Genomic DNA, 10820 nt, shown 5'->3' on the forward strand with positions numbered 1-10820 from the left:
TTATATTTAACTTTTAAAATTGTAAAATTATTAAATTTTTTAGTACACATTTTATATATTTGAATTTCTTTAGTGATATTTGGGATTATTATTTGAAATTTTCTAAAACATATGTTTGGACACAAAATCTTGTGGCAAAAGTAATAATATTAGCTTTCAAGGAAGAAATAGGTTTAATTGATTTTTGTTTTTATAATCACAAAATTTGTTTTTAAATACTATTTTTTGTCAAGGACATTTTTAGTCAATTATTAAAAAATATTTCTAAAAGTTCTACATTTGAATATTGTAACTTAGAATCCCTTCTAATTATATTGAGGAAGGTTGAAAGTCTTACATCAATTAAAAATAAAATAGAATAATCATATAGACCATCCATTCATCTATAACTATATATAAAAAGATTCTCTCTGATGTGTTCACATTTCATAATTCCAATTTTAAACAATATAAGTATTTATTAAATTTTTAAAAATTAATCGTTACTTTTAGATGTTTTATATAAAATCGTTTATCTTCTCTCCCTTTTTTATTCTTCTCTCCATCAACAGTTATTTTTTCATTTTTTTTTTTCATTCATTTCACTTTGTTTTTAATAAATATAAATTTATTTTTGCATATTAAGTTAACTGTAAAATCCTATAAAATTGTATTTAAGAGTGATAGTGGTTTAAAAATAATGAGACTCGATTATTTTAATATTAAAAGATTTTAGCATATATAGGATTGTTATAAAAGAGTTTCATTGTTTTAAAATACATTATCTCTCTAGAGACCATTTCTCTAGAGCTCTCTGACTTCTCTCTAAGAATTTTATCTTTATGGTCATTTGATTGAAGAGCCGAGACCCGTAGGATTGATCCTCTCGGCGAGCTCTTCAAGTTAGACCAATCAATTTATCCGTTCGCGTAAGTTGAGTTTCTGTTGTCTTTTGTGCCTATTTTTGTTTTTTGTTACATGTGATTGCTTGCATGTGCTTTTTTATTCATCAGTATGAGTCTCTACTGATCAGTGATCATAATTGTATGTTTTGATCGTTCTTGTGATGTTTCTATGTGTAAATAGAGCATCTTGTGGACTTAGAGGTGTTTGGTGTTCATAGAGCTATTTAAGCAAGATATTAGGAAAGGGAAGCTAATTGGCTAATTGCATTGTTTTAAGTTATATACATTTTAGACTTACTAATTACATTGTTGTACTATGATTTGCTGGCCTACTTGAATTGTATGATGAATTTTACCTATTGATGTTTGAGGTTGTATATGAGTTGTGGTATGATATGAAATAAATGAAATTAGGGTATATGGGTTGAATTTTGTTTATCTGAAATTGTTGATGTTTGGCATTGCAATTGAGACCAATTGGTATTGATGTTTGTATTATACTTGATTTTTATCTGTTATTGACATTTGTAAATGTTCTTGGGTTGTTTGGATTGGCTTGAGTAGATATAATTATGCAGAAATAAGATTTTGTGTAATTTTGCAGACTCACTAGGTGAGTATTACTTACTAGGCAAATGGGCTGATTTGTAGAATTATGCAGAATACTGATCTACAAAATTATGCAGATTCGCAAACTCACTAGGTGAGTAATTCTCATTGGGTGAGTTTTCAAGTCAAGAACTTTCAAACTTGAGGCATTGACCAGGCGGGTAGTTCATAACTTAAATTATTCCTTATGTGGTCAATTGAGTATGATTTGAATTGTTCTAGATGTTATTTAAATTATTGATTGAGGAATGGGTTTATGAGCATACTAATTGAAGGAGAATTAGTGGTGGTAATCATAGTGTAAGTATTGATGTGGGAGTTCAGTTGGAAAGTTATCCTGATGCACTCTAATGACCATCAATTTCTCAAGTAGAGGAGATGAGACATGTGGTGAGAGGAGCAGGAAGTCCTAGCCTAGAAGTTTTACCTTGACCAAAGGTGTTAACGAACTTACCTTGTGTGTGGTAATGTCTACAGCTCTGTAGAGCATTGGATGCCACAACAAGTGCATAACTTACCAGAAATCGACATTAATGCTTGTATCTGGATAATTGACTTTAGTATTAACTGCTTGAGTGATTATAGATCAAAGATATGTTTTATAAACATGTATGTAAGTGTTTTGCATGATATATATATATATATATATATATATATATATATATATATATATATATATATATATATATATATATATATATATATATGGTCATATATTTTGTAAGACTGTATTAATATAGTTTGTAAACTGACTTATCTGTTTTGAAACTACGATGAACATCTTATTTTATTAGTTTTAAGCCACTAAAATTTAGATGTTACATTAATAACATTAGAATAACATTTCCTACTAATAAATATCATGCATATTTAAAGTTTACGCATGTATTTAATTGATGCCTATAAAATGGATGCAAACCTCATAAATAAGTTTATTTTATAAGATTAAGCTAGGTTTAAAGTTCATTTGTTAACTATAAGAGTGTTGAAAGGAGATAAAAACTCTAATACAGTTGGTTATGGTTTGTTGTCAATGACATTTTATATTCCTTTATAATGTATTGAGACAAAATGGATATGTACTTTGAACAAAGGAAAAAAATATAATTTTAATCAATAATTTTAAAATAAAAAACATATTTAATCTTAAATTTACGTTACCATTGTTTTTCAAAATTAAATAGGCTGGTCTGATAAATTAAACTTCTTTTACCACCCTCAGTTGCAAAATGAATTATTGGTGAATATGTATAATTTTACAAGCATCTTAATTATTATCTGACATTTTTCTAAGTTTAATATATCAATAATAATTTCTTAATACCATAAAATATTTAGAATATGTTTAAAAACTTTTTTTTGGGATGGTTTAAGATTGAATCGGTCTTTTTGCAACAGTACCTAAGCCGGTGTGGAATGAGTTTCAAATAATGATTGTTTCTGTATTCATTCTATTTTTTATTACACACTCCTACACATTTAATCTCATGAAAAGTGAGTAGTTGAAACTCGCATTATACTGCAATCTTTTATAATTTGAAAAAACAATTGTCATGTTTCCATTTTTTTATTTTAAGTTTAAATAATGATTTGATCCTAGTTTTTGTTCGATTTTTTTAATGGAATTTTACTTTTGTTTTTTTTTTTCAATTTGGTCTTTTTTGCTAACACTGTTAAAATAGTTAACGGATGTGAACAGTAACCGTCACGTATCATTTTGTGATTTTTTTTAATTTTTAATTTTTAAAATTTTTGTATTTAAAAGTAAATATACACGTGTCAAACTCATATCATGTCACGTATCATTTTTTTTATTTTTTTTAATTTAAAAACAATCCATGTTTCAAGCCAATATCATGCCACATGTTAGAATGAGTTTTTTATATTCAATTTAGTCCTAATATTCGTTACTTGTTTTCAATTTGGTCCTAATTCTTTTTTAAACCCTAAACAAAATATACTTTGTATATAAATGTTATTTGGATATTCCTATTAAAATACATATTTTTAATTTAGAATTAAATTTTATTTAAAATTAATTTTTAACCTCTTAAAATTTTAAATTAATGGTTTGATTGTTTTTTTTTTCATTTTAATTTTAAACTAACTCTAATTTTAAATTAAAAATATTTAATAAAAATGTGCATTTTAATAAGAATATTCATATATCATTTATATACAAATTAAATTTTGTCTTAATTTGAAGAAGAACAAAAAGGTTAAATTTAAAAAAAAAAGGACCAAATTGAAAACAAATAAAGAATATTATGACCAAATTGAATATAAGAAACTGATTCTGACACGTTGTATGATATTGGTTTGACACGTGAATTTTTTTTTAAATTAAAAAAATTAAAAAATCACAAAATGACACATGACATGATATTAGCTTGACACATGTACATTTTTAAAATTAAAAAATTAAAAAAAATGACACGTGGTGATTAGTGTTCACATCCGTGTTAGCTAAAATGATCAAATTAAATAAATTGACAAATATTAAAATCAAATTAAGAAAAAAAAAACAAAAATAAGATCACGTTAAAAAATAAAAAAAAAATCAAAAGAAAACTAGAACCATACCATCGTGTAAGCCTTTATTTTACGACTACAATCTGTAATATTACTACAGGATTTTTATCAATTCTTTATCGGACTAGCCGTGAGAAACCACTAACCTATAACTATGCGAAAAATTTGATTCGGTGGTGCATTATTATCCGATGGATTGAACTAGAAGGCACATCAGAATTGTAATGCTCTAACAAGAATATCTATCACCACAATATTAAAATAGTGTATAAAAGTTTCGAAGACAATCAATTTCATGTACCAAAAAAGTGTTGTGGTAAATCCTCATGTTATTGCTGTCTTTATTTCTAAGAAAATATCATTGAAAATTAAAAAGTTTCAAAGCATCATATATTTAATATTTATATTTTCTAATTGACATAACATATAATAAACTATTTTCAATTCATTATTAAAATAATTCTTAATTGATTAGTGTAAAATTGCACACTTTTTAAAAAAAATAAAAGTTTTCAATATCTGTATTTAATACATTTATTGTCGTTAAAGTAAATTGTATTTGAATAAATTTAAATCTGTACAGATTCTATTTTCAAAGGAGTTTTTTAAATATAAAGCAAAAGCAGACAAAGAACTTTTAAATTATTTTTTAAAACCTTGATTTTAACTGTAAACCAAGTAATTTGCTTAAGCCAAAAATAGGCTGGACCAATATCCCTTAGTACCGGAAGAGGGAAAGTTCCCTAAAAATAACAACCATACACCAAGCACGGGAAGAAAAACAACACGGCCAAAAGTAACATTACAGATTTTGTAAGTAGAAAAATATAACATAACAGTGCAAATTTCTTCTGATCAATACTCTTCTCCCTCGTCATCTTCACCGTCAGCAGCCTCTGCACCGACTTCCTCATAATCCTTTTCCAGGGCAGCAAGATCTTCACGAGCCTCAGAGAACTCTCCCTCTTCCATACCCTCACCAACATACCAATGTACAAACGCCCTCTTAGCATACATCAGATCAAATTTATGGTCAATGCGAGAGAAAACCTCAACAACACTAGTGGAGTTCGAGATCATGCACACAGCCCTCTGCACCTTCGCAAGATCACCACCTGGAACAACAGTTGGGGCCTGGTAGTTGATTCCACATTTGAACCCAGTGGGGCACCAGTCAACAAATTGAATGGTGCGCTTGGTCTTGATAATGCCCACAGCTGCATTAACATCTTTAGGCACAACATCACCTCTGTACATGAGACAGCAAGCCATGTATTTCCCATGGCGCGGATCACACTTGGCCATCATAGACGATGGCTCAAAGGCGCTGTTGGTGATTTCACCTACTGATAACTGCTCATGGTGAGCCTTCTCAGCTGAAATCACGGGAGCATAAGATGAAAGCATAAAGTGGATCCTGGGGTATGGCACTAGATTGGTCTGGAATTCATTAACATCAACGTTCAATGCACCATCAAACCTCAGGGAAGCAGTCAGTGAGGATATCACCTGAATATACAGCGAGAAAGTCAAGAAGGCACAGCCTATCACAACACAGCACAACAGTTATTTAAAATTCTTGTGATAAAAAATACCTGAGAAACTAAACGATTGAGGTTAGTGTAGGTTGGCCTCTCAATGTCAAGGGAACGCCTGCATATATCGTAAATGGCCTCGTTATCAAGCAGAACAGACACATCTGTGTGCTCAAGAAGGGAATGGGTGGAGAGAACACTGTTGTAAGGCTCAACAACAGAGGTTGAAACTTGGGGTGAAGGATAGACAGTGAAACCAAGCTTTGACTTCTTGCCATAGTCCACGGAAAGGCGTTCCAACAAAAGGGAACCAAGACCGGAGCCAGTGCCCCCACCTACAGCATTAAAAACTAGAAAGCCTTGGAGACCAGTACAGTTGTCAGCAAGCTTTCTGATGCGGTCCAAGCAAAGCTCAACAATCTCCTTTCCAACTGAACCAAAAACACCCTTCTTAGAATCTGATATTCAGTTCATTACAGTAAAATTGCAAAAGAATTAATATCAATGTGAAACAAATAAATAAAAGGAGCAGCATTACTGGTATAGTGGCCACGAGCGAAGTTGTTTGCTGCATCCTCCTTTCCGCTGATGAGCTGCTCAGGATGGAATAGTTGGCGGTACGTCCCGGTCCTAACTTCATCAATCACAGTGGGCTCGAGATCTACAAAAATCGCACGAGGTACGTGCTTTCCAGCTCCAGTTTCGCTGAAGAAGGTGTTGAAAGCATCATCGCCTCCTCCAACGGTCTTATCACTAGGCATCTGGCCATCAGGCTGAAACAACACGAATGCACCACAGATTACATCTAAAACAAGTTAAGATAACTCAAACATGGCTAAATTCGGTTTAGAATTTGTGCCCTTTTCTAAAGTGTTACTAGTTTCATTCTACCAGAATTACATTCAGATTCCAAGCCAAGGGGAAATTATCTAAAGTAAATAATAACAAAACTACTGCTTATTAAACTACCAAGCCATATATTTTTCTTCCAGAAATTACTACCAGGGTGGAATCCTGGCTGCATTGCCAGCACATAAAACACAACAATTAACACAGATTTGAAATCGATAAATCTAAATTTTCTTAGGTATTTTAGGTATTTTCCAATCAAAAATTGAGTATAACGACAGGAGACATAAATTAGGGAGACAAAACTTCAATTCTGATAGAAAAGTCAGAACCAAAAACAGTTACAGAAATGCATCGAAGCCTGTTGTTCGTTAGAAATGTAATGATAAATATAAACCAAAAAATTAAAAAAAAAATTATACATAAAATAGGCGTAATCATCAAATATAAATCTCAAATCACTCGAGCAATACGGCTCCAGAAGTAAATGTCCAGAAAATACACAACGTACACGGGAACCTGGGAACAAATCTGACCAAAATGAAAAAAATGTTGGTACAAAAACATAGAGTGCATACAGATCGGCAAATCGGTGAAGCAATACAGAAGGAAACACAAATAATAGACGCAAACGACAACAATGTGGTTAAGATGCAGAGGAAAAGCTAACAGCGGAAACAGAAACAGATCGACATTGAGCATGAGAGGAGATAAAGTGTAATGAAATGGAGAGATTAGGGTTGAGAAATGAGACCTGGATGCCGTGTTCAAGACAATAGAGCTCCCAGCAGGCGTTTCCGACCTGAATGCCAGCCTGGCCGATGTGGATTGAGATGCACTCTCTCATGGTTGCTGGAGAAGAAGGAAGATCGAAATGGAAAAGAAGGAAAGGGTTTCAGAGATGAGCGTTTATTAAGACGCCTCTCTGCTTCTCTGATTGAGATTTGGGTTACAATGAGAGAAGTGCTGTGGCGTGTGCGCTTGGTTTCGGTGTATTTATGGAAGCGGAGGGTAAGGGTTTAATTGCGGTTAATTATTGGTTTATTCTGCTAATGGTGGGGCCCATTTTTTACCTTCAAATTTTAAACTTGTTTGTTTATGCACCTTTCCCGGGCGGGTGCCATTCTGGCCACGAAGCACCTCCAACGTCCCACTCAGCAACCATTACGTCCAAAATTTATCCAACTTTTCATATTCTTCTTTTTAAGTAACATTCAAATTATTTTTTCCTACTAATTAAATAATCACCTTCAACTTTGAATTAACGTTAAGGGTTGATCGAATCGTCAACTCTGCAAATATTTATTATATGCAACCAATGTTTTCGGTAAACAGATGCAATCAAATTTAAAAGTCTTAATTATATTAATTAATTGCTCACATTAATGTATTTATTACTTAGATATTGATTTAACACTTAATATTTTTAAGTCTATTTTTTATCAGTACTTTATTTTCATCAATTAAATATTACACTTAATAATATAGTAGTGTATTTATTAAATATAATTATTAAAATATAAGTATATTAAGTATGTGACTTTTTTATTTCAGTCTATATAAAAGTATATTAATAAAATTAAATTTCATATCTCTTTGTGTACATAAATATTATATTTTAAGACCAACATATGATAGAAAACGTTACATTACATATATAAATATTATGTTAATACTTATCTTTCAATTTATTAATTTAACTTATTTAACTTCAATATAGTTCATGAATAATCTATAATGTGTATATTTTTGTAAGACATTATTTTTAAATTATACCACATTAACACTAAATATTATAATAACACAAAATATCACGAAGTATATTTCAAAATTAATGGTTTTTTTAATGTGTAGGTAAATTCAAAAAGATTCGTAATATTCTAATTTCGTTAATAGTTTTAGATAAAAGAATGATCGGGTATGAACATAAGAATAATTCTTATTATACAAACTATTTTTAAATACAAATATGGATATTATCAACATTAAAAAAATTAACAAAACACTAAAATTCTCGAGTTTTACGAAGTGTTCTTTTAAGTGAATTTTAACATTCCACTTATTTGCGTGAATAGATAACAAAATTTTTTTTATGTTCCTTTCAAACGATCAATGAGTGAACAAACAAATGGATATGTGAGATTGGATTAAATTATCATTTCTCACAAAATACAAAAAATTTCAATAATATAAAGAACTTTTACAAATTTAACTTTGTCATCTTATTATTTTTTTTTTCTCACTATCCATCAAATATTTATAATAATAAAAATATTTTTTCTTTTCAAAATACTTCATACATTTATATATACTATTAATTAATTATATTATATATATATATAACATATGTTACGCAACCGTTATCTAATTGAGATATATGTATAATATATATATATATATATATATATATATATATAATAAAATTATTATTATTATTAAAATTAATAATAATAATTATTATTATTATTAATATATAGATATACATAATAAAGGATATATAGTAATTAAATATAATAATAAATAATAAAATTAATATATATAATAATTAATAGTAATAATAGAAATTATTAATTATAATTTTAAATAATTATTATTATAAAAAAATATTAATAATAATTTAATGTAATATAATTCTTTTATTAAAATTTATTAAATAATAATTTTTAAAATTTAATATTTTTATCTAATTTATTTCACAATTTATATATATATATATATTATAATAATTAATAATATATATATATATACATATAATAATTAATAATATTGTCAAATTTTAATATTTTTATCTCATTTAATAATTATTTTATTTTATTTTTATTATAACAGGTATTTTGGTAATCTTCAAATTTTATCTATTAAAATATTTTTTTTTAATTTATCACATCATTCAAATTACTCACTAACTTTCATAAAATATATCTCTAATGTTGTGTTTGGATATGCATGAGTACTGTTCATGCGAATGGAAAGTGATTTGAAAACACGTTTAGATCTGTTTGTTTGCGCTAATTTGTGAATGTGGATTTGCAAGTGAATTGTAAAATTTGACACTTTCTAAAATGAAAATATGTGCAGGAAAAGTCAGATCATCGTATTAAAATTACTTTATTGTCCATTTTTTTTAACAATTTAATTTACTTATATTTATTAGTTTTTTTTTTTCGTGAACTTATGAGAAAAGATTCCTGACTGCACACCCTGCATAGGTTCCTATATGTTACATGTATATAATAATTAGTATTATATAATAAAATATATATAATAATTATATATTAATTATATGGATATTGATAATACTGTATATTATTATTATTATATATATATATATATATAATTTTAATGTGAATTATTATACTAATTAGTATTATATAATAATAATAATAATTAATATTATTATTCAAATAAATATCTTTTGTAAATGAATTAATTATATAAAATAAAATAAATTTAAATAAATGTGGAGATATAAATTAAATAGTATATATTATAAATTATTTTAAGTTATCATTGAGAATAATAATAATAATAATAATATTTTTAAGTTATTAATGATATCAATAAATTATATTTTTCTAATTTTAAATAACATTTTTAATTTAATTTTAATATCATTTCTTCTATTTACATTGAAGGGTAAAATGGTAATCATACAATTTACTCTATTAAAAATTATAATTTATTAAATTTTACCAATCACATCATATACAAACTTTCATAAACTTTTCACTCATATTCACTCAAATCATATCATATTTCTCTTAATCCAAACAACTCAATCTTTATCTACAAATCAACGGAAATTCACTCCCTCAAATCCACACCCCAATCCAAACATAACATAAATTCACTTACTTTATCCTCTAAATATCCACTAAAAAAACATGCATATTCATTCACACAAATTCATCTTCACACTCTCTCTCAGATCCATCCCTATGGAGGTACACAAACTTGGAGATGTTAGGACTAAAACTATTAAATTTAATTTAGTTCTTAAAGGATTAAAGACTTACAATTTGGCATTAAATATCATTCATAAATAAAAATAGATTTTGTAGTTGAGTTTTAAATGTTTAGTATTTTATATTTTATATAAAATAAAAAATCATACGTTGATGTATAAAATAATACTTATTAAATTATATGATTGACCCTCTTAAATTATCAACGTTAGTTAGATTTATTGGGTTGTACTCTAATTTTTAACTTCCACATTGCTTTCATCACGTAAAAACGACATGGTTGTGTCATACATGGGATTGAAATAAAGAGGGTATAGAAGTAGTTGAGAAGGAGAAATATACCTTCACATTAAATAGAAGAAGAGCCGCACATCAAGTCTTTATATGATTTTTATAAATAAAATAGGAATATATATATAGAGAGAGAGAGAGAGAAATACCTAAAA

General features: G+C 27.8%; 1 protein-coding gene across 1 annotated transcript; it reads right to left on the reverse strand.

The window, feature by feature from the left end:
* Positions 1-4660: 4660 nt before the first annotated feature.
* LOC114177683 (tubulin alpha chain-like) lies at positions 4661-7408 on the reverse strand. The gene is made up of 4 exons (XM_028063140.2): positions 7164-7408; positions 6099-6333; positions 5621-5991; positions 4661-5534 (listed from the first exon to the last, which is right to left on the reverse strand). Exons 1-4 carry the CDS (start codon positions 7254-7256, stop codon positions 4881-4883), a joined length of 1353 nt encoding a protein of 450 aa, XP_027918941.1. The 5' UTR covers positions 7257-7408; the 3' UTR covers positions 4661-4880.
* Between the last annotated feature and the right edge of the window lie 3412 nt (positions 7409-10820).

The sequence above is a fragment of the Vigna unguiculata genome, chromosome 3 (genome assembly GCF_037176805.1).
Source record: "Vigna unguiculata cultivar grain cowpea cultivar isolate G323 ecotype 2 chromosome 3, ASM3717680v1, whole genome shotgun sequence".
Taxonomy (NCBI): domain Eukaryota; kingdom Viridiplantae; phylum Streptophyta; class Magnoliopsida; order Fabales; family Fabaceae; genus Vigna; species Vigna unguiculata.

Excerpts from the sequence above, each read along its gene's own strand:
- LOC114177683 (XM_028063140.2), bottom strand. The coding sequence starts at position 7,256 with ATGAGAGAGTGCATCTCAATCCACATCGGCCAGGCTGGCATTCAGGTC. Across the intron at positions 6,334-7,163 it reads GTCTTGAACACGGCATCCAG|CCTGATGGCCAGATGCCTAG; the intron begins GTCTCATTTCTC and ends GTGTTGTTTCAG. Across the intron at positions 5,992-6,098 it reads CGCTCGTGGCCACTATACCA|TTGGAAAGGAGATTGTTGAG; the intron begins GTAATGCTGCTC and ends TTTTTGGTTCAG.